This window comes from Epargyreus clarus, unplaced genomic scaffold (genome assembly GCF_041222505.1).
Source record: "Epargyreus clarus isolate Ecla_fem2 unplaced genomic scaffold, WU_Ecla_fem_2.2 ptg000017l, whole genome shotgun sequence".
NCBI classification, from domain to species: Eukaryota; Metazoa; Arthropoda; class Insecta; order Lepidoptera; family Hesperiidae; genus Epargyreus; species Epargyreus clarus.
Window position 1 is genome coordinate 13,298,599 of NW_027332225.1, and position 26,023 is coordinate 13,324,621.

Here is a 26,023-nt window from a genome sequence, read left to right on the forward strand (position 1 = left end):
TGTAAAGTAAAGGAGCTCTATTTCTCTATTTCTATTATTGTGTGAGCGCGTGTTACGTTCGCATTCCGCGTTGTTTGAATCCGATCAAATCAAAATCTGACATGCTTTGTAATATTTTTAACAGAAACTCTAACAGACTTTTATAAATATTTAATAATTTATTATATTTTTTATGCAGAGCAATTGTTTCTATTTATTAAACAAGTATCACCAATAAATCTGCGCGCGAAAATCGTAAAATCATGTGTGGTTACGCCGCTGTAAATCGTAATGTAAAACGGTCGTAAACATGTTTATTATAAATTGAACGTTACATTTTTAAGTGTTAAATCCGTAGTAAGACATATTCAAAATGAGTTCGAAGCAGAAGGACATAGAAATGAGTCCTGTGAAAGGCGAGGGAACTTCCAGTAAAGTGCCTGAGGTGGTGCCGGTGAATGATGAAGAAGACGTGATAATAGGGAGATTTAGGAAGATTAGCTCGGCTAAATCTATGGCAGCGACTAACGGGAACATCCAGTATCCTACAGAGATTCCTAAAATTGATATCGACGTGGAATCCGGCCTCCAGTTTAAGGTTAAAGAGAGTTCGGAAACAGATAAGCTTCTGGACGTGGTAACCAACGGGAACATCGTGCAAACCAAGTCGCCGGTCACTAAAAGTAGCTTTCGAGACGTGGAGAAACCCTCGAGGTTTAAGGATCAGCCCTCTACCACCAGGTTTCAGGTAAGATTTTTTTATATTATATCTGGAACGCGTGATCGCCAAAAAACCTCTCCATATTTATAAAGTCGAATTTTACGAAAAACTGATAATAAAAGCAAATAATTGAAGTTCTATTTTAATATTTTAATCAAATAAAATAAAAATTATATGGAATATAACTTAATATCTTTATTTATTATAAAAAAATATATATTTAATTTATAATATGCTACTTTTATACTATACATTTATTTTTAATTATTTTGTTAGAGTACACTGAGTGTTAGGCATAAAAATTAAAACACAAAAAAGTTTATTATTAATGATTACCTTACTCAATAGTATTTTAACAAGTGTACAAAAATTGCTTCCTATAGTAATTTATTTCTGTAGGTATTATAATGCAACATGTTTTATAATGAACAACTTGCAGACCTTGACACAAATTTAGCCATGGAATTGATTACAACTATGTGTATGTTTATTTATTTTACATTTTATAAATATTTTATTATACAACTTACAACATATGAGGAAATGTGTTTTATCAATTTTATATAAATATTTTATTATACAACTTACAACATATGAGGAAATGTGTTTTATCAATTTCTTACATTACAAGCCAATGTAATGAATGAAACACATCATAATGATCACATGTTTTACTTTAAAATGGGAATCTTCATTACTATGATTATGCATTAGTGCATGTGCATCCATGCATGTATGTATATGGGATGCATGCACATGCATAAGTATGCACTTATGCATGCATCCCATTATATGTATGTACCTACGCATAATTTGTTTACAATATGGATTTGGTAATTTGCATTTGGTTATCATAAAATAAAATAAAAAAAATAATTTGGACTAAAATATTTGTATGACTAATAGGTATTTAAATATAATTGGCTGCAGTTGGTAGTCTGGATAATCGTGAATCCATATTGATAACTGAGTAGTGAATTAGTGAATTAATTAATTTATACACTTTATTTATAGAAGCCTGGAATTTGATGATAATACTTTTAACATTTAATATATATAATTATAAAACATAAGTCATAAGTATGAAACATCTGTTCTAATTCATTAAAAAAATACCTAAAATTTTTCTCTAATGGTCTATCTAAGCAAAGAAAAAATTTCTAATCCTACTAATACTATTAGAGATAGACAAATTAATAATAAACAATTTTAACAGCTTTACCAACAGTAATAATAACTGTTACATTGGGGGTCTGATTGAACTTTGAGAAACACTGGCTCGGCTGGTCAACCAATGTCAGCACAGTAGCACATACAATATCCATGATAATCGCAGCACACAATGAGGTAATGAGATAAACTTTATTCAGATAAACCAGATAACTGCCTTGTTTCAACATTAAACGGAACTACTGCTTTTGAAACAAATTCATATTCAAATCCATGTTACGATAAAATGTGGTTTATATTGTTATTTTTGCCTATTATATGGCATATAAAACAGGAAGCTAGCTAGTGTGTATGTATGAATAGAAAGTTTCCTCATTTCAATAGATGCTTGTAGCCTAGCCAATAGGTGCCTTGTATAGGTGCCATAAAAATATGTGAACACTTAAATCTGAAAAGAAATCAAAATTAATTTCAAAGTTTTCCTGGTTAGGCATAGAACTTGGCACCTACAGCGTGTCTGACTTTTTTGGTACACTTTTCGAAAAAAATGTGGATTCATAATAATGCGAAAAAAAGGATGTCGTGTTTAAATTTTTGCCTCCCCTTAAACAAACGACCCGGTGGCACAAATAGAGGTTCAAAGCAATATAGTTATAATATAAAATAAACATTATATTATTAAATTTGAAGTGACTTAATAAATGTTATTAATTTAAAGAGGCGTAGACAAATCAGAATCTGTTGTAAACTGATGTTTCACTGTATTTTAATATGGTATTTGGTCATGTAATAACAATATGCAAAGTGCGTTAACGTTTCAACGTACGTCAGGTACTTCCTCACGCAATTCGTCCTTGTTTTTTTATTAGAATTTTACAAAAATCGTGCATTAAATATTTACGCCTGATATCAAAACTATATAGCACGAATAACACGTCACGCATAGATAAAATCACTGGAACATTCCAAAATAGCTGGATGACCTTTCCTCTGACGTATGTACTACACGTGTAATGTACTTTCTAAATCCCTTGCATCGTCCATTATATTGCTGACGTTGACTACTGTAAGGCATGGTTTTCAAGAGGTTTAGGACGTTGAGTAACAGTCATCTGATGATCTGATGTCAAGTGATCATTGCTGCTTCTGGAAAATATCAGTTCCTGTTCTAGGAGCGGTTCCTTAAAACAGCTCTATTAAAGCCTTCTACGCATTCGCGACCCCTCTGGTTGGAAGTGTCAATAAGGCGACAGTTACTAGTTTTCAGTAGTAGTTGGTATTCCATCTGTCTTAGCGCTGAATGTGTATGCATATAAAAGAAATATGCTCGACGCATAGATAACATTTTTTTCCTTTAGGAAGTCTTTTAAAAATAGTAAGTTTTGTGTAAGACAAAACTTACTATTTTTAAAAGACTTCCTAAAGGAAAAAAATGTTACTCTTTAAATTACAATATAGAAGCGCAAACACTGCTTCGATATGGTAGACATGGGTGTGGCGGAGGTGTTGACGCATTGAAGCTACAAAGAGTTCGATCACCTTTGAAACCTTTGAAGCCTGTGATAGACAAGGTATAGTCATATTTCCTTCTTTCGGCAAAACATCGGCAGGAAATCTACACAACTGGGAGTTTTTAAAAAAGTTCTCAACGGTGTGTAAGTCTCTAAATATGCACTTAGCCAGAGCGGTTGACTATGACCTGAAGCTCTCTTATTCTGAAAGGAGACCCCTGCCCAGAGGAACAATTGGTTGACAACGACGTCTAGATAAATTACATAAAATATAATATTATACAGCACTTGTTTGTGAGTTGTTTAAAGAGACTCAGTTTATATTTAACATGGACTTCTAAGAAACTTCAATCCATGGTGGCAGCAAGCGGTCTAGGTCAAAGGCGCCTGCACCAATAAATCATAATAGCGGTAAATTGGATAACGACGCTCGGGCGCTTCCTATAGCCTCGGGCGTCTTAGGGTCGGTAACTGGAAGCAGATAAGGTGCGCGAGGGGCCGTGAGCCGCGAGCCGGATTATACTGGTTTAGGCGTGGACAGTAAGGGCACGTGTAGAGCTGGATGTAAAGGATGGGTCAAGTTGCATCATCTTCAAACCATTTTTTGCCACTTATGGACACAGGTCTTCTTCAGAAAGGTATCATTATCAAATATTTTTTAGACGCAATGCTGGGCACAGATCTCCTTATAGTATGAGAAGGGCTTCAGGCCGTAGTTTTCCATCTACCATTTCAGTTGTTTTAATCTGGTCAGTCAGACTTGTAATTGCCGAATTAAGATTTTGGTCCTCATATTTCAGGGAATAGTATCTTCGTATAGAATACGTCATCATTTAATAATGTTTTACAGGAATTTTAATATAGGTATAAATTCAAGTATGTGAAGTTGCAGAGGAATAATCTTTCTAATGAATTTTATATTACGCAAGTTGCAAGATATTTCTTGAATGCAATGCGTCATCGTCAACTCACATACACAGAATCACAAATTAAACTGTAGATAAAATTATTATATTTCAAATTACAGTACATTTATATTTAATCAATCACTAATGAAACGCTATTTAAAAACCAGCAGGGCGCACTACAGCATTATTTAAAATGACTGAACAAGACACACATCATACTTGCCATAGACAGATGATTTTTGAATTCGACCTAACGTCTAATTATAAATGTTATACGATATCTAAAAGGCTCTCGAAACATAGTGTACAGCTACATTATTTATGAGAGCTATAGAATATAGCGTTATATGGCGTTCATTACGGTTAAAGATACCAGATACCGGTATACTAGATGGAGACGTATGAAATATTAAGTGACCCTGTGATTTATGGTCAGAAACGAGAAGTGGTGGGGTGTGATGTGCACCGGATTTCACAGTTTAGATGCATTCTCATGGGCACGTGTTCGGAATGAGGATGAAGCTGCTTCTACTGCAATAAATATCAAATGAAACTCTACTTGTTTGATGTCCAAGACGCTAATATTCCTCAGGTTCGTGCGTCTATAATCTAGCGGCGGCCCTAATTTTGAACGGCATCTATTAGCGGCCTTAATTCAAAATCGTTGATGTCGGGCTACTTACAGTAGTAAACTAGTGGTTGGAACGAATCTATTTAGATTAGCTAGTCTAGGGTACAGGGGTGATATAGCTGGATGACTTTCGTCGTCAGATCAACTGAGATGTTATCATCTTATATATAAAATTCTCGTGTCACAATGTTAGTTACCGTACCGTCCTCCGACACGGCTCTACCGATTTTCACCAAATTTTATATGCATATTCAGTAGGTCTGAGAATCGGCTGCTATCTATTTTTCATACCCCTAAGTGATAAGGGTTGATCACCTTAACATTTTTTTTATTTATATAGCAACACAACGTTTGTTGGGTCAGCTAGTTTTTTTTATAAAATTGAAGCAGCAAAGGAACTTGCAGTCTACTTGAAGGGGAAGGGCCGGTTATGGTGATTTGTGGACTAATTCTATATACAACAAGTTCTACTTGAAGCTGAGCACAGATACGTCGTCACTCCTAGGGGGTCTAAGTTGATGCTTCACATGTAAGTCAGCCGGCTTCCAAACCCTTTCAACCAAATCTATCTGGCTGTGATATCTCTCTGGTTAAAACATAGCTCTACCACCTTTCAAACATGATTCGCTTAATCGATTTTACTACCATAAACGGCTTAAATCCTACCTCCAGTACGTGATTTTAATTTGATTATTCACGACGGATTACAAGACCGTCGCACGAGTTTCATTTATATTAAGACCACTTAAGGCAATATGAAAATAGCTGGTCAGTACCAGCCCGATGCCGTTGGATAAGTGGGCGTGTCTAAATTTAGCGCGGCTAAAAATACCCTTCAATGCAAACTCAGCCTTGGTGAATTGAGCGAAACGATCTGTATTCAAAGTGGCTTTCTTGTCCAACGGGAAATGCGTTAGACAGTGGAAGTCCATCATTATTCATTTTAGGTCTTAATTATGTTTTCCCTTGGAGTTGAAATTGCTGTGGCGCAGATGAGTCAAGCTGGATTAGTTCTAGCGGTTTGTTGTTTGTGTTAAGTAACTAGGGTGAGTTACTTTTTGGATTTCCTTGGAAGCTTTGATGAAGTAATCAAATATAGAGTACTAACACGTATAAACTTACAAACTAATCCTTATATATTTTTTCGGTTAAAATGACACGATAATCTCTGGACAATTGCGCTATGTAGTGGGATCATGAAAATTCTTAACCAACAACCCGCATGTGGCCTGCAGACTTTTTTTTCTCCTTTTTTACGCCGTCAAAAATTTCAAAGCCTACTCCCGAGTGCGGCCCGCCAATAACTTGTGTTGCCAAAAAGGTTACCGACCGCTGTCTAATCCGTCCAAAGTATTCCTTTACTAGGTAGGTACTTTAATCAATAATATATGGAAATTTTAGTAGCATGATAGACATATGCTGCTCTTCAGTAATTTTATACCGGGAAATATCTAGGTTGGGTCATTTTTTGAGGCGTATTCCTTTACAATTTTATTGCTTAAAGCGATGCGGCTAATAAGCAAGTTGACAATAAAGATATCTTAGTTATTAATTCATTATTAATACATAAACGTATTTCCAGTGAAGCATGAAGCACGCAGCTATAAACGTGATGGTATAAGGATAACGATCAGACCATTCTCTTCATCCTTTTTGAATCGCATTAAAACTGGTCGTGCTTTGTAATTGGCACGTGCTGGTCTGGAGTGGTAATGCCAGATTCTGTTTGCATATTGGGATTGATAGAATTAATATTATATCTGTTCTAACGGTTAAAAAATAATTAATTTAAACTTATGTAGAGTTCGACGGGGAATAATGAAATACTGATCGTTTAACTTCAGTAGCCGAGTAAGAAAAGTTCTTAAAGGTTTGTGAAATCGAACAACTTGTGCTTTCCCAGCGATGGCTGTGGTACAAATTAGAATAACTAGTTAAATATATTTTTTAAATTATGCAAGTAACAAACGAGTATAGAAATTACCTGATGGTAAGTGGCTACTGCCGTCCTTAGATATCTATAATCAATCCCAGCTAAAAATTAGAGTCCTACCTGAGGACGGCCACAAATGCGTTGCTACCACTGGGGATTATTAAAAATATAAAATAGGAGCCAGCTAAATCCCAGTTTAAACGAATGGTATTTAATCTCATCCACATGACAGCTTTTTATGTTGTTACTTAATTAATTTACTGAGTGGTACGCTTAAATTGGCCAATTCTGCGAAATTTCACCTAAGTGGCGAATGTATCTAATCCCGTTATGAAGGTGTGGGCGGGATACTTATATTAGGGTCGACACCCATTCTTGTACATGTTACCTTTCTTATATAACAAATGTTATAAGTTAGTGAGACTAAACATAGGTGGGATGAGACCACATGGAGATGAGAGTTAATCCGGTCAAATACTCGTATTTTCATACAAGTCACCGTTTGAAAAACGTTGAAAACGGCGGCGCATGCGTCAGGTGGACCTGTCGTGCAAAAAAGATCATGATTAAAGAATAATACATAAATCCTTTCCATTCCTAAACTCCACAATAAAATTTTGTGTCATGTATGCCAAAATCTGACCTGATAAAATATTAATCTGTTTAATGAGAGAACAGGCACTGGAACTATCACTACCAAGAACAGGCACTGAAAATGCTTATCTGCTTCATTTCTGCAATTTTTGCTGCAACTTTATGTTGCAATGATGGGCATGGGTCTTATCACAAGTGGGAGACGCTTAAAACATACTCTATCACATATCTACAGTTGCTGATACACAATTTGACTCCCCTATAGTGTGGACCAAGTTTCACTTCACGGTATTATCGCATGAATGCTATGGAGTGTGGGACGATCTATGGTATACTTTTTATTCGTGACGTGACTCAATCTAATTGTATAAAAGTGCGTGTAGGCATGCCCCACGTGCGACGGTACTTACTTTTGCACTTACCAATAAGTGGTACTTAGTAAAGGCTATGAATCATTCCCATGAGTATACTTTTGGACTTATTATTTCTATTGGGGTTTTACACGAAATCCATCAAAGTGTATTTTAGGTTTTAAATTAAGTATCTCCAGTATAGGCAGTGATATATCTCCTTCGTATAAAAATCTCGTTTAAACTTCACCCTAAAGGAGTAACGTGTTGGGGCAGAATCGTCGTGGGCGGCACTTTTTGGGCGGCAGTAAAAACTTACAAATGGGGGCTTTTTTAAAACCTTTAGTACACAACGTGTGCCTCCAGCGGCACATTCGAGTAGCGGCAAATTATAATTAGGACCTTTATGGCGGCATATCCCTACTGGGCTCGGCAAATCAAGTAAAAGGCAAATTTCCGCCCTGGGCAGGACCAATCCACCCTACGCCACTGATTCAATATGACCAGATTTTGTTATCAAAATAATTCCAATTCTTCAATAAACAAATAAATAAATAGATTCCATGTAGATCAAACAGTCTCGAGGATAAATATGGTTGATCCAACTAATTTATACGTGGGCCATTAGTTTTCCACTTGACTCGCTATTTTAAACACAACGAGATTGTGCACACTTGGTGTCATCGTGTACTGCGTCGTAAACTTGCATGCATATGCATGATGGCAAGCTGTTTAATTAATTACTGGTTACTTCGATACTTTTAAAATGGTTAATGGTTATTAATATTTTATGTTAAATGTCTACGTAATGATTATTAATGGGCGGTTGCAGAGTTACGCAGGATTTTTATAAAATGTATGTAAGAAATGAGCATGCAATTTGGTCTCTGGCGGTATTTGTGCTTTCTCTCGTCAGACATCAGAGATTAAAGTATTGACTTATACATGACGTCAAAACAAATGCATTGTTAAGTTTGAGGACTAAGTTGCCTCGTGCAATTGTCTGCCGTACAATACTCCTCACATTATAACATTGAAGTGTGTAACACTGCTGCTATAAAGCTGAAGAAGATGTAGCGATATTAAATTAGTATTATTACGAGTAATTCACCATAAATGTATCACCATGTATCGTGAAAATTAGTAAATTTATTGAAACACCAGTTATTTTAAAATTACGAGCATTCGTATAGGTGTAATTTATTTGTATTCCGGTAACTATTAATATTCTAACAACTAGGTATAATAGTTATTATATTATATGATAAGGTTATTATACACTGAAATATAAATAATAATATAACAGGAAGAATAAGGTAATTTATTAATGAATGCTTGGCCTAGTATATGAGATTATGATTGAAAATATAAAGTAAAACGTTTATTTCTATATACATGTAACATCTTTTTAAAATAGTCGATTTTAACGTTGGAAAAAACAGTGAATAATGGCTGAGACTTTTATTCCAAATGTTTTATAGTCCGCTGCTAACCGGCAATTGGTCAGTATTCTCGGTATAGAAGTACAAACAAATATTTATGTATTTACTTTTTTATTTGTTGAGGTCAAAACAACTTGATGAATTTAATATAGGTGCCGTTAGATTCGTCTTAGTAGCGCGAGTGACACTTGGGATAAAATTTGAAAATTGGGTTATTTATGTAGATTGATTTCTCAGTTTTAAAAATTTAAATGACATATTCTTACTTATTTAACTATCTGTTTCTGAGAATATATGTAGTCTATGATAAATTATTTTCCACGTTTTTTTACTCCATATAAAACTTAATGGTCATTTCGACATCACCCACTCGCGCCCATCAAACGAAACAAGTTTGATAGACATTGAAATATGGGCAATAGTTTATGTAACAGAATGTATTAAAAAACAACTAACATCACGCACGGTGTACGGTGAAAGTTTTAGGAGCCCTTAATAAGTACATTATATTATGCAAAGATAATCAGATATGAATTATTTATTATGTGCGTGCGATGTTTTCGATTTTTTAAGCAGGATGTAGATAGAGCTTATATAGGTAAGCTGATAGAACTCTCGTACTTATACATTTACAAAAGTGGCAAAAAATAACCTTTGTACATTAAGTAGCTCTTTAAAACCAGAATCGAAGGTGGTAGAACCCTTTGTGGTTCGACTCCGGCGGCACCACCGCCACACCTATTTCTACCTAATAACAGCAGTGTTAGGCGCTGCTGTGTTCCGGTTTGTAGGGTGTGGTAAGGGAGACATACTTTTCCGAGGCGTTCCAGCTTAGTCCTCAGGGGTAGCGGCGCATCTGTGGCCGACCTCAGGTAGGAATATCTAATCCTATCTGGGGTTGATTACAGATGTCCATGGGCGGCAGTAGCCACTTACCATCAGGTGGACTGCATGCTCGTCTGCTACTCCTATATTATAAAAAAAAAAATTGGAAATTTCTGTCCTAAATATATATGAAGGTGTATATTAGTAGACAACAATAAAATCTATAACAAAATATATTAGCGTATATTATTGTGTTGAATATTTATGAAATTTGTAATTCTTGTTTCTATGTATTATGATAAAGTAGATGTGCCATTATATTAGAGTTATTTCTTTAGAGCTTATTAGACCAAGTGTAATTTAAGAGGTTTTAGTAGGTAAAGCGTCAAAGTTGACCGTACCTATTAGTAAGCCTCCAATGTCGGTCCGTCTGTGACTCTATTTCTTGAGCCTTTGTAGATAGACACTTGAAGCTAATTATTTTATTTTTAGTTTTTGTTCTTAACGCGTCCATAATATAAACAGCTAATTCTTATAAAACACAATCCCGATTGTTTAAAATTTTATCGTAAGTTACTCCCAAAATTTAGACAAGTCCAACGACACCTCATATGTTAAAATCCATCAAGCCGTTTGAGCTGTAGGTTGGACCAAAGACTGCCATGTGCTCGTAAGCCTTAATGAAAAATAAAGCAAGCCAATTTAAAAGATTAAAATCTTGCAAATAATTTCTATGGCATGGCGGATCGTGCATAATCCATCTAATACTTATTACGCGTAGTAAAACAGTCGTAAAACGTTCCGAACATAATTAATTCACCGAGATCTAGCTATTGTTATTGTTGTTTATTTATTGCATATTATGTCAGACATGCGGTTTTTCTATTGCCTATTAAATTAGTTTTGCATATTTGCTTATCAATTTGCATTTACATAAAGGAAGTAAGCGAATAGAGTCCTAATAGGAAATAATTAATGAACGAGTTACCAGGGCTGATGTAGGAGCAAAATCTATGACAAAATGTCAATAGTATATTTTTTATGATTATTTACGAATCTCTTAGACATGTTTCTTCATGACATTTCAAGTATCGTTAAAATATGCGATATAATATGTTATTTCCTAATCCATACATAACATTGAAAGGTCCCATGCATGCGTGTTCGCTATTTAAACTATTTAGAACCCCTGACTCTTAATATGACACTAATATTTTATCGTTGATCTTAGTATTTCACCGTTTTCCTCTGAGTCATTAATTAATGTTTAATTATTGAATTCATTAATAAGAATATTTATTTTGGAATCGCTCCTATAACATTAAGTACTGTGAACAAACAAGGAAGGATATGAGTACGTGAACGGTGTACGAATACTTCATTCGTTCTTTATACGACTCGGAATAGGTCTTACCTTATATGTTATGTAATTAGTTTCGTAACTCGGGGCACTATGTAAATGCGACACGGAATTTCAAGCGTACCTACGATTTAGGTTAGGTTTTGGTCACGTGCACTTTGAATTGTTGCTGAGGCACTCTAAATGATATTTTTAATAACGATATAACTGGTTGCAATTCGGAAATAGAGAAATCCGTGTCTACCATACTACACATTCCAAACAATAATATATTCGTAGCAGCTTAAAGAAACGTCATAGAAAGAGTCATTATTTAGATTAAAATCAAAGACGACAAAAAATATATTTACCTTCATTCACAAGAACTTCAAAGGACCAAACTAAAATCTCAAGATAAGAAAATAAAAACGAACTAAAGTCTCTTTACAGACTCATTAATAAATATATACGCGATAAACTCTCCTCTTTGGACAATCGGTTAAAAATGACTGCTCTACATACCGCGTCTATATTATTAAGTAAAATTTTATTGATTCGGATAGGTTAAAATTTCTGCGTACTTTAGTAATAAAAATCTTATATATTTCGTTTTTTTTTAAATATCATTTCTAAATATTTATTCCTGTCCGCAGATGGAGGACAAACAGGAGGACGAGGAGATGTCAGAGGAGTCTGACGGCTCCGGCATGGATAGCGACGATCCACTCACTGTCAATGACACCAAATATGGCAAAAGTTTTAGGTGAGTATCGATATTCGAACATTCTGTTCAAAAAACATAAATTCTAGCACCGCGGATCTCGAAATTACCAACTTTTCAGGAGAGCATTAAAAACTGTCTCATTTAGTTATTTTTAATTCTTGTGCTCGTCACCCCTCAACTCAATATGAAATAACACTTAAGTTACGCGTAATTTTCTCCGGGTATTTGACGGAGCCAATATATGCTAGCGGTTTTTTTATCGTTTTATATGCGTAACTCAAAATTGCCATTTTTTTAGTTTCGCGGTATTAGAACTTAAGCGACGATATAGCAAACTATATGTAACGTACTATAATATTAATAAGTATGTTTGTATTGATCGTAACCATAGCTCACATGTCTTTTTGGCGATGCCAAGTGGTAGAAATGGTTTTGAAACTACAGAGGTGAGGTTTTTTTTTATAATATAGGGGTAGCAGACGAGCATGCAGTCCACCTGATGGTAAGTGGCTACTGCCGCCCATAAACATCAGTAATCAACCCCGGATAGGATTAGATATTCCTACCTGAGGCCAGCCACAGATGCGCCGCTACCCCTGAGAACTTAGCTGGAACGCCTCGGAAAAGAATGTCTCCCTTACCACACCCTTCAAAATGGAACACAGCAGCTAACACTGCTGTTATTAGGCAGAAATAGGTGTGGCGGTGGTGCCGCCGGAGTCGAACCACAAAGGGTTCTACCACCTTCAAAGGTGGCCAATGGCACTTTTATTCCCGCTTGATGACGCCCTTCGATTGAATGACGGATATTGGATAGACTTTCTTTTCTACCCGCATTGTTGGTGTCAAACCGATCACGTGTATTTTTTATTCCAGGCACTTCACCCGGGAAGCGCTGCCCAGGCTGGACAACTACAGGAACGTGCTCTCGCTGCACGCCGCGCCACGACCGACGCTAGATGAGCTGCACAACGCTTCGCTCTCCAGGAAGGTCGGGCTCAATGTAATCTTGTTACTACAATGTCGGGGTAGTTTTCCGTGATGTTACGTTATGTGGATTATGTGTTTTATGAGTATGTTTAGGTAGAATTGCGTCGACAGTTTTCATATTAAATATTTTCAGAAATTATCTTAATTTGAATGTCGGCTCTGTAACTGATAATTTCTTCATTGTCTATTTTAAATTTTGAGTTTCTTTACGATTTTTAAAATAACGTGGTATTAACCCATATATAAGTCATTAAATGCCTTAAACGGCTGACAATTCGGTCAGCCATTTAATGGCTGCCATGGTGTCATTTACGCGGAACAATGCCGACATGCGCAGTTAAGTGTTGCAAAAACAAGAAATCGAAGAAAAAGTGCGGAGAAATATCGTTTTATTCGTAAATTATCTAAAAACTAATTTTTTACAATATTTTTCATACACAAAAATAGATGACAGTGACAATTTCAACTGTCAAAACTGGTTACATCTTCTTGTTAGGAGTGAGTTATCTTTACTAATCTATGTAACGAACACTAAACATTACAGTGTGAAGCCAGAGGCCACAGATGGTGTGATTTTATCCAAAAGCTCATTTGTTGGATGCAGTAAATCCAACGAATTCGGTGCCAAATATAATGAAAAGTTTATTGAAATAACAAATTAAATATTAATCAGAAATATTTTATCTATATTATTTTATATCACGGCGTGCGTAAATTGACGTTTTACGCACGCTTCGCGTGCGCAAAACCCCCATTTCCGACCCCGTAATATAAAATTTTATACAACACGCGGACGAAAAATGTTTTTCTGACTCGTGTGATTGCAGTCCTCGCCTGCGGCTCGGCCTGCAAACTCACACTTGTCAGAAAAAAATTTTTCGTCCTCGTATCGTAATGTACTATTCAGGAGAACTTTCATAAAATTTAACTGAACTTAATTTCTAATAGTATTTTCATTGTATGCAATATCATTATTACTGGCGAAGCGCAACACTATAATATACTACTTAATATTAGCATATCGGTGACTCGAAATCCATAAAGATCCTCTACAATAACTTGCACCACACAACATGCTTCAGGGAGTTTTCACTTCAAAGGAGTTCTTACTTTTCAATACGCGTCGTGTAAAACATAACGCATTAGTTTAGTTTAACTAAACGTTTAAGAAGTAAAGTAGAATACGCAACGTGTTACGATACATCTGCTTGCATATTTTTGGAGACCAATGTGGAACACACTATTCTATCTTATATAATGTAGTTGCCGTCAACTAGTTGGGAAATATACGTGGAATTCTTCTCAACACTATTTTTATTTTCCTGTATGTTTTGTAGTTAGGAATTTTACTGAGAAACGTGAAATATTGATCAATTAATTATTCACATAATGTAAATGCTTTGGATTACGTAAAAACAACTCACGATTTCCGTATGTTATTGCATACAATATGCTAAATAAATTATAGGAAAGAATGCTTTTATTTCGCAGAATTCATATAACAATGATGATATAAGAATATTTAGGATTGGAGAGGTCTAAAGTCAGCACAATTTCAAATATAGATACATTGTAAAACTAGAAGAGTTCCTAATACTTCGACGGCTTTAAAAAAGTTCTCATAACTATTTTTTGGAAATTTTCACCGACCTTACTGGTTGCAGACTTTGCTGTTTACATTGTTGGTTGAGGCTTCCCTAATAATGAGATGACTCCATATTGTTGCTTAAGAGCAGTTTAGTTGATTTCACTTATTGAGAATATTCTGGAGGATTTTAATCCTGCCCTCACGATGTCCACTACTACTAAGTTACCATAAAGTAAGAATGGCGTTTACTAATCGGTATTACAATTATACTGAATTTAACGTAAATAAAGCCATTTAGTAAAATATACTACCATTGTATCCGTTGATATATTTATGGCATGTGCACGTAAATAATATCTCGAGAGTTCCATTTCGTAGTAAATCCACTCATACCATCTGGTGTACTGAGAAATATTCATTAATCATTTATGTCCGGGAATAGTAAATATCTATAAGTACAAAGATCATATCATAGAATATTCTCTAAAATGAGATTTCTTGTAGATATAAATCATTTTCTAAGATCTGGGAAGGTATTTAATCTGAGTATTTTGCATATTTGAGTTTTTTAATAAGTACTATTAAGGCTCTTTCACACTGGGAAATTGCACTGAAATGTTACGATCCAAGATTGTCTTTATCAGATTAAGATAGGTTACAATATTGCCAATATTATATGAGCGATAAGGCAGGCGGGCTATCTGATGGAAAGTCATTACCGCTACTTATGGACATTGGCAACACTAGAAGAGTCGCCAATGCATCGCAAGCTTTGGAGGAAAGCTCTTTTTTACTGTTTTGAATAGCTAAACCTCTCATGGACTAACGAGCATTCATCTGTAACGTAACAATTCGAGATTGAATATTTTAGCAAGATAAACTGATTGTATCGTGGGTGCTCTCACAAATTGAATCATTACAGGTTTTGCATTGTAAGGGTGATTTACTTCCAGAGATGTCCGATTCCTCCATACTCATTGATATAATGTTCAAATCTAAACTATTACACAGTTGTCTAGGGAAGGAAGGCCTTTATAGTTTTTGGTAGCCTTGTAAAATTTAAAATATCGTTTTCGATAATCGAGTCCCATTGAGCTATAAGTACTTTACTCACATTTCCATTCAAGCGTATGTAATATGTATGTTCTGTCGTAACTCGTGTAGGAAGTGTTATTGTGTAGCTGTATGCCCTATTCGACTCTATTGATACAGGTGTTGCCGTAAATATTTAGACTATGTCCTTCGCTATTATTTTTCTAGTTAATGTGTAAATACTTGCATTGTGACGTTGTGTTTGTGTGTATGCCCTACGGTTGTACGACAAAAAGTTGTAGAACCAATGTTGTAGATACTTTAATGTGAGACTATAATTATTCTTACAAATTTTCTGTTTCAATTATTTACCTGAAAGCGGGCGCAAAGTATTTGCGTCCCTTTTACAAGATGGCGGCCGAGGGACAAGATTTGTAATCCCAAAAATTGGATTTAAATTATCCCCCATTGCCACCCAAATAATAAAGTAACATTTTAATGGGCTAGTAATATTAGTTTTAGAATGTGGTTATAAAGTTAAATCGTGTAGAGAGATGACTTTTTTGTAAAAACGATTCCATCATTTACATAAAAATCTATCTTCATATAATACCTATTATTATAATGAATACATGTTTATTAAATGTCTCTGTTTTATTAGCATATGCAATCTATTGGAAAATATAGTTATTAGTTACGTAATAATGTAGTCATATGGTTAAAATAATACATAATTCAAAATAGTCTCTTATATCCTCAATATTTTATGGACTGTGGAATTTCCATAGACAAGAGCTTAACACAACGATAGTCGTTTCCTGTAATCACGTTGAAAAAATACTGAAATATCTTTGGATATAACTATAATTAGTTTCTCCATATGAAACAAAGTTTCTGTTTGAAACCTATCATAGATGCGTTGACAATCCGTAGGACTGCAATAGTTATTGCAAGTAAAAACTATTGGAATATGGAATTTGAGAACCACACACACTCCCTTTAAAGCGGAACACAGCAGCGCTTAATTCTGCAGTGAATTATGTTACACATAATTAGGTGTAGCGGTGGTGCCTGCGGGACCGAACCGCAAAGGGATCTACAACCAACTTTGCTTGTATTTCTATAGATTAACGTAATGCGCATGTTAGTATTTATGTAAAATGTATTAGTACGAGTCATGGTTATCGGCATATCGTAGGACGGTCACGGTCACTCTCACGGGGCGAGGTTATCGAATATCAAGTGAAGTGGAAGTTCCAGCCGCTATTAATAGCGCTCCACGTAACCAGGTTAAGTTTACAAGTTAACGTGAACTGTACGTAGGCCATGAGTACCTACTTATAGGTTTAATACAGAGTGCAATCATGTCGAAGTAGATACTTATGCTTCAAGGCGTTAGTTGTTATACTGTCTTACGCCCGGTAGTAATAAGCAATCTATGCAAATTTACTTAGCACAGATAGAAATTTGAAAAGTATCTAGTACCTACTAAGGAATTATCATAAACTTGACCGCTTTTTGGTGAATTGAAACCTTTAAAATCTACTACGTAATCGTGGGAGAGACCATTGGGTTATGTGGGATGCTTTAGTCGTCCTCTACGACAGGGAAGGGCGAATAAAACTAAGCTAACCGTAACTGACTGTAGTACTATTCTGGTCTCGAGCTACAGGAACAAAGACATTGTTGATATTGGTATGCTTTTATGTGAAGCGGATTCATGCTCCTATTCACAAACTTCTCTATTGATAAGGTAAATTTTATTACAAATCAACAAGTACGTAGTAAAAATTGTACTATGTACATTATTAAATTAACTTGATTTCTTTCTTTCGCCTGTCTGGCATCAAACCACATATTCTTTGTCTTATTTCAACTAACTACAATGCAACTACTACTCCAGTTTGTCTAGGCGCTGTTGTTTATGCGAAGGCGGCGTTTGTATCAGAATGACGCACTAATTGTGATCGCAGGTAACCGCTAATTGTCCTAATTGCGGCCCTTAATCACTTAATTGCTCCATCTCAATTGTGACAAGTATGGTAGCGGGTCGCGCCATATGAATATTTTTGTTGTATGAGTTTATTTAAGCAGTGATAGCCTAGTGGTTAAGAAACGCGGCTTCTCGATCGAGGGGTCCGAGGTTCAAATCCCAGGCACGCACCTCTGATTTTCAAATTTATGTGCGTATTAGAAATTAATTATCACTTGCTTAAACGGTGAAGGAAAACATCCTGAGGAAACCTGCATACCTGAGATTTATAAAAAAAAAATCTTAAAAGTATGTAAAGTCTACCAATACGCACTTGGCCAGCGCGGTGGACTATGGCCTAACCCTTCTCATTCTGAGAGGAGACCCGTGCCCAGCAGTGGGACAGTAATGGGTTGATGATGAGTTTATTTTGGGTTCTTTTCGAAGGGTTCTGAGATCTTGGGCAAATTTTCTTCAGAACGTCTAAATGATGTCCTTATATTACTGTGATGGGTGCGATAGTTGAGTGTTCGTCTTGGTATATTGTAACAAATCACCATAAAAAATCTATATCAAGCATCATGAAGATTTTCTTATATGTTTTTAGATCGACAGTGAATATAGTCGTAATTTAAATACAATGCATGAAGTGGTTCTTTTCAAATGGGATTCTGGTTACAGAATCTGAAAATTTTAAAAAGAAATAATTTGAAAAGTATACATTGGTTAACAACCAACTGTTAAAAACACAGTTTTTTGTATCATTAAAATAATTTCAATGAATTCCTTTGCTATTCGAAGCTTTCGGCTGAATCACTTGAGTTGTCGTATTAATTAGAATGATAGAGCTGACATGAGTAACAACGCCATGGCGTTGAGAACATGAGCTACAAATCTATGAAGTTCTAGCATTCCTACGTTGTCACTTGACTCGGGGTCAGGGGTGGACCCACGCGCTGTCTACAATAGTATATTGTCGTAGGTGGTACGTATGCATTGCTTGACCCAGTGACTAATTCTAGTGTGGAATGCAGGTTACACGTGCTCGTATGTACATTATTGTTGTACTTCGGATTACGTATAATACGATCGAGATATCGCTGCACTAGGTACATAGAGATAGTGCAGCAAATACTATCTTTTGTGGTGGGGAAGTGACCATATAGATCTTATAATCTGGTTAATCTTTAGATCTCCGGCAAAATGGAGATCTAAATGAAGAATTTTGAGTCAGACCTGGGTTAGGCTGTCTGTACGAGTCCATTACACCCATTTCACAAGGTTATTTGTATAAACAAAACAATTCTACGGTTTCGTTTCTTTATATATCCTGAACGTGCAAAAAGATCTCTCCTCTAAAGCCGGCAATGGATTGGTGATTCCTCCTCTGATGTTGTAAAGGTGACTATTTTCCATGAGGTAGCACTTCATTTCTTTGCTTCATCGTTTAGATTCACTGTAAAAAATATGCGAATTGGTCAATTAACAAGGGTAGAAGTTATATAAATAGTATGGAAAGGAGTTTTGTGTTTGAGGTAAAATAAATGTTTAATTTTCTTATTATTACATGACACATACATTTATTTAACTATTATATAAACTTTATAGTTAATGCAATGACTAAACGTCAAGACACTCGTCAATCAAGCGTTGTAAATGTTGAAATATGTAAATATGATCGTTCATGTGTACGTTTACGTTATAGAGGCGATAAAGTTAAACTGTTTATTAAAATAATGTTTAATTGATTTAGTTTGCAGTTTATTTAAATGAATATTCATAAATAAGGCTTTTTGTAACCTTTAGCGATTTTTTCTCATACAATTCTTTATTGTGGGTGACCCGGATCAACAGATGAAAACACTTATCAACATAGGCATTGAAATCTTTGATGGGTTTATTTTGTTGCATCCCCTTTTTCAATCCCTCCAACTTTTATTTTCACGACGTAAGGTAGATAGTCTTTGTTCGACTCTAAGGTCTTGAATATTCCTATGCTAAAATTCGTCAATAATCAGTTCAGCGGATTTCACGAGAAGACAGAACATACCTACATACAAACATACACACTTTCGCATTTACAACATTATTTGCCATGAGATGATATTTTGAAATGTTATTTAAACGTATAACCTATTTCTAAGTTGTAAAACATTTTTCTTTATACAATACTATTAGAACAATAATTTACAAACAAGATAACAACAAAAAAGAGCTCTCCTCCAAAGCCTTTGACGCTTTGGCAACTCCTTTGGTGTTGCAAATGTCCATAGAGGACGTTGATTATTTTCCATCAGGTAGTACGTCTGCTTTATCGTTAGGTTTCATTATTAAAAAAACGGATCATCAGCTGTCGGTAGAGATCGGTGGTGTATCACGAGGGATTAAAACAAAACGCGATCAAAGGTCGCCGAGGGGGGTATGTAACGCAATCGGGGGTTCGTTACATGCAAACTAACTAATCTTGTTAATGTTACTACACTTACCGTGTAACGTAATATGATTACATATTGATCGGTCGGCGTTTGTGTTTTTATTCGACTGGAGAGAGTAACGGTTTTTGAGCGTATGTTACATGCGTCTTATTTTTTGGCACGCCCTATAACACAAATGGCTGAACGGAATTAAAAAATATTATGAGTATATGAGATGTTATTGGATTTTTCTAAATTATGGGAGTGACATAAGGTATATTTTTAAGCAGTGGAGTTTTTGTTCTTATAATAATTCTCCAGTTTGTTTTAATTAGATATGTATTTTTATAACTTGACTTTTCTATATCTGGTTAATCAGTATTAACATTTGGATAACAATTGGCTACATCCTTATGGGTATAATTCTGGAATCATAGAATGGAAATCCAGTTATGTGTTCTGAAAGATGTATTTCTTGTATGCATTCTATCTGCAGAGCTGTTGGAACATTTCTCTCATCGCGATTACTCCATATATTACACTATTTGTTATTATACTATAATAAACCGTTAAGTTGTTCACCACATGCTAATAATATCATTTCAACATTTAATTATCATACTAGCTAGGGACTTAGGAATGAGCAATGAATTGTTGATTCGCTTCAGAGGTTCTCTTCGAAAGGAGACATAATAAGTAATATCTACTCGTACATTAATGTATCTGTGACATGATAAAAAATAAAAATAAAATATGTTCTTAATTCAATTAAGTTACACGTGAAGTATTTTATTACGTCATAGTTCAAGTGAATAATGTTTTTATAATAATTGCACGTTTCAAGATAATACGTTGTCAGTTCAATTATATCAATAATGTCGTACTGTCCTCTCAATTATACACATCTTATTTAATTCCGATACGTAGACTATGTAAGCAAATAGACAGCTAATATGATCAAAGGATAGTCTGGGAACTATTCGCTGTTCGGACTCTACTTTTGACTGCTCGTTGATTGCTAATAGAAAATATGTAATAAGACGAATAATATTCATAGGCGTGTATCTCGAGTATAAGATTTATTTGACTGATGTCATAGTAAAATGTGCTATATCAATGCTGGGCGCGGGTCTTCTGCCAGAGTCCGAAGGATTTAGGTCATAGTCTGCTAGCTAAGTGCGAATTGTTAAACTTCACATAACATTGACATTTAAAATTTTCAGGCCTGCCGGTTTCTTCAAAACGGTTTTCCTTCACTATTAAATCAAAGTCACAATTAATTTATAATATGTATAATTGCACAAAACACTGAAATGCCTAACTGCTTTAGTATATATTGATAATAATTCTTACATTACGAGTCTATTTAGTTACGTGTTCTGTGTTTTAATGCAATAAATAATTGGCGTGCAATGTTATTATATTAATATTGATAAAGGAATATTATTCGCTCTATTTATAAGTCGCTGCTTATTAATCGTTACAAGTAAATGATTAATTGTTTATAGTAATTGATGCGATAATTTTTTAATGCATGTTTTTACCGACTTCGTTGGTGAAATTATAAATTGACTATGGACATCTGTAATTAACCCTAGATAAGATTGCCCACTTGAGGTCGGCCACAGATGTGCCACTACTCCTGAGGACTAAGCTGGAATGACTCGAAAAAGTATGTTTCCCTTCCCTTCGAATTAGAACACAGCAGCGTTTAACACTTCTGTTATTAGGGAGGCCTCCTGAATCTAACCACTAAGGATACCTTAAAACTTTACCAATCTATTTATCAATCAATACTGGGTCAGCGTAGTGGACTGGCCAAGAATCTCACATTAAGAAATTTTAAAATCAAAAAACAAACGTGTAATGTGTATTATAAATCTAGTGATTATTTGACCAATAAAATTGTGTTTAGAACTAACTGCAGCTCCACATACTCTATTAGCATAGCTGATATTTATTGGGATTTGATTTTTTCAAAAGATTGTGTTATGGAGTCTCTTTCGCAGCTTCTTCTCCATAACGAAAGTTCTTCCTAAGTGGTAGCAGATAGTTCTAAAAGAATTTGTAAAGAATCTTCTTCTTAATCGATTCCTCATGACTGAGGGTCGTGACCATCATGAACAGCCTTATCTATGATAAATAATCTTCCATGTAGTGCGATTCTATGGAATGGTAAATAATCTACTTTGAATAAAATCTTTGGATTTTGCCTTTGGTACAATAAAAAGTGTTGTTGTTGATGATGACAATTTCGAATCACAAGCCAAGACATATTAGGACATGTGAGATGTGTTTCCAGCCAGGCCAGACTTTGGAGAAGGACATGGCGAGCCCGGCGCTGGCGACGCCGCACGTGAAGTTCGGCTGGATCCAGGGCGTGCTGATGCGCTGTCTGCTCAACATCTGGGGCGTGATGCTCTTCCTGCGGCTCTCCTGGGTGGTCGGACAGGCCGGCGTGGGTTAGTATGGGATGGCTTGATTGTGAAAGTTGGATGATTGTTGCTATATATAAATTGTTATTAATCCAGATTTGAAGTGTACCATGAGATTGTTAGTATGATTTTGTCTGATAAGAGCGCATTTAGCATCTTTTTCTCTTTTTAATGATCAATTTTAGATAGGCGTCCTGATTAGCTAGTACTTCTCATTGAGGACTGCATTGCAATAATGAAACAGATGCTTGTAAATAATGTATTGAAATAGTCTACATTTGTGCCAGTGGAACGTTTATTTCAATGAATGTATTTTACGAAAGAGAATTATGACACGTGAATTAAAAGTTACACAATAGCATAAGTTACAAATGTTACAATGAATTGAATTAAAATAAACATTTTTAAAGTATGTTTGTAAAGTCAATATTTGTGAGCCATTCACGTCATAACGTACAATGAATTGAACATGTTAGTATTATTTGAAGTGTGTGTAACGTGTAAATATTACACTGTCGTGTTAATGAAATCGTTAGATTGTGTATGTATGTTATTATACCGATATTTGATTGTTTGATTTAAGATGTACCTCTTGCTAATTTTTTTTTTGTAAAAGTACACTTTTATGTGTCTCAATTTATGTTACTTTTTTTTCTAATTTTCAATTTGATTTGAGTTCATAATTCTGTTCTCGGTAGATAAAAGGAATTACTTAAGTTTGTAGCAATTCAGTAAATTATAGAGAAATAAATGAATTCTACACAAATTACTCGTAGACCATTAAGATATAATTTTGAATTGAGACACGTGATTTAAAAAAACATACTTGTAGATGGTAAAAGGTTACAAAGAAGGCTTGAAGTAGGGTGCTGTTGCCATGATTTCAAACAAAATATTTAAATTAATGATTTGTTTTAAATCTCTAAACCTTTGTTCTAAATTAATGAATGAAATATTTGCTTGGCTGTGGTTCATATTCGCTACTCTTTTACTGCTGATCGTTACGGATCGTTACACTGCGATTATTACGCCATACGGATCATTAACATATTAGGTTTTTTTTATAATATAGGAGTAACAGACGAGCATGCACTCCACCTGATGGTAAGTGGCTACTGCCGCCCATGGACATCTGTAATCAACCCCAGATAGGATCAGATATTCCTACCTGAGGTCGGCCACAGATGCGTCGCTACCCCTGAGGACTAAGCTGGAACGCCTCGGAAAAGTCTGTCTCCCTTACCACACCCTTCAAACCGGAACACAGCAGCGCCTAACACTGCTGTTATTAGGTAGAAATAGGTGTGGCAGTGGTACCGCCGGAGTCGAACCACCAAGGGTTCTACCACCTTTAAATATTACCTTCAAATATTTTCTTAAATGATTTACTTGTTTATTTACATTGTTATGTATGAGGACTGGTGTATAATATAATGATAATTTTGTCTGGCAGCGCAGGCGATGCTGTTGATCCTGACAACGTCGGTGGTGACCACGATCACCGCGCTCTCCATGTCCGCTATTAGCACCAACGGGGTTATAAAAGGAGGTAAGTCACAATTCATATTCTGAAATAATATGATTATGTGTAATTTCCAATTTGTGGGCCGTCTGCCTTATATGTAGGATAACATAAAAATGCTACAATATTAAAAACATTTTTAACTTTTCAATTCGCAAATATTGGAAAATGCTCAAACGAGGTACGAGGTCGATTTTGGTAAAACGCAAAAGTATATAATTGTATTAAAAAAAATATTTTCCAAACCGGGAATCGTTTAAGTAAACGTATTAATAAACCATTGGTATTTTTTGCAAAGTTTATAGTTAAATGAAATTGCATTATGGATTTTTATTCCATTACTCCTGACTGGTCCGCCTTTTTATACGCGAACATTTTATACGCTTTCAGGTGGTACATACTACATGATATCGCGCTCCCTCGGCCCCGAGTTCGGGGGTTCCATCGGTCTGATCTTCTCGATGGCGAACGCTGTCGCCTGCGCGATGTACGTGGTCGGTTTCGGGGAGTCGCTCATCACACTCATACCGGAGTCCGCGTATATGGTCAGCAAGGCCTGGGTAAGTAACTGAAATTATATGGGATGAGGTGTGACGAGGTGGGACGAGGTGAGATGAAGTGAGATGAGTTGCGACGAGGTGGGACGAAGTGAGATGTAGTGAATCGAGATAAAATAAGATGAGACGAGATGAGATGAGTTTGTATGTAGTAAGGATGACAAAACTGATCCAAGAGTTCCCTAGTTTTCGGGAGTCAAAATCCAATCTCAGGTAGGGGTTCAATTCTCTTTGGGATCCTAGATTTCTATGGGTAGCAGTGACAATGCATATATAAATTTTGAAAATAAAGGAGAAAACCCGCTATATTCGTTCTTTATCATTACCAACGAATATATTTTAGTACTTCGTAATAATGACATGTTTTCCTTATAAGTATTGCGATTATTGATTTTATGTCGGAAACGTAATACCTACATTGTAGACATTGTTTTAGATTCACTGATAACGTTAATAGAAAACGTGATTTCTGATTCTATTTCAATATTGCATTTTACTGGAGACTAAAAATCTCAAGGTGTAATAATGATTTTTCTAAATGTTATATCAAATAATAAATAATGAAATATGTGTAACTAGTAATTTTAATAATTAACCTTAATTTCAGTAATAACGTTAATCAACTGCGTGTAACAAATATTTTTTAGTATTTTAACAAGTGGCAAATAGTCAGAAGGTGTAGTAGTTTGAAGGTGGTACAACCCTTTGTGGCTTGACTCCAGCCGCACTACCACCACACATATATCTGCTTCATAACAGCAAATTTGAAGCGATGCTGTGTTCTAGTTTGAATGGTGGTAAGGGAGACATACTTTTCCGAGGCGTTCCAGCTTAGTCCCCAGGAGTAGCGGCCTGGCCGGCACAGGTAGGAATATCTATCTGGGGTTGATATCAGATGTCCATGGGCGGCAGTAGCCACTTACCATCAGGTGGACTGCATGCTCGTCTGCTACTCTTATATTATAAAAATAAACCTTGTACCCCATATACTAAATATTAAATCTATGAAAAAATGAGTGCCATTGATTTTATGACTTAAAAACGTTTGTTTTTAAATGTCTGTCAGTCTATCAGATATAGGAATAGGCTGAATCGGGTTACTCTTACTCCTCAGGACCAAGCGATATACGGCTACATCACGATAGTCCTCCTAACTGGTATCGTGATAGTGGGCATGGAGTGGGAGGCCAAAGCCCAGGTGGTGTTGCTCATCATCCTACTGGCCGCTATCGGTGACGTGTGCATCGGGACCATCATCGGGCCGAAGAGTGAGCTAGAGGAGGCCCAGGGGTTCATTGGATATAATAGTGAGTGTTTTTGATGTTTTATTTTGGAAAAACAGATCGGAGTGATTTTTAGCGGGGGATGAAAGTCACCTAGTTTGCT

At 35.5% G+C, this 26,023-nt stretch overlaps 1 protein-coding gene across 4 annotated transcripts in view; it reads left to right on the forward strand.

Moving 5' to 3' along the window:
* Positions 1 to 26,023, forward strand: part of Ncc69 (sodium chloride cotransporter 69) — a 43,315-nt gene continuing 17,292 nt past the window's right edge. For 2 of the 4 annotated variants that reach the window (XM_073082150.1, XM_073082151.1), the window contains exons 1-7: positions 1 to 727; positions 12,057 to 12,166; positions 13,004 to 13,118; positions 22,426 to 22,585; positions 24,012 to 24,107; positions 24,471 to 24,640; positions 25,752 to 25,944. In XM_073082150.1, the coding sequence (XP_072938251.1) occupies positions 353 to 727; positions 12,057 to 12,166; positions 13,004 to 13,118; positions 22,426 to 22,585; positions 24,012 to 24,107; positions 24,471 to 24,640; positions 25,752 to 25,944 (1,219 nt within the window). In that variant the 5' untranslated portion in view covers positions 1 to 352. Of the gene's footprint in view, positions 728 to 3,897; positions 4,020 to 12,056; positions 12,167 to 13,003; positions 13,119 to 22,425; positions 22,586 to 24,011; positions 24,108 to 24,470; positions 24,641 to 25,751; positions 25,945 to 26,023 lie in introns of those variants that run through there. The other 2 variants (XM_073082153.1, XM_073082154.1) reach the window with 2 other exon arrangements.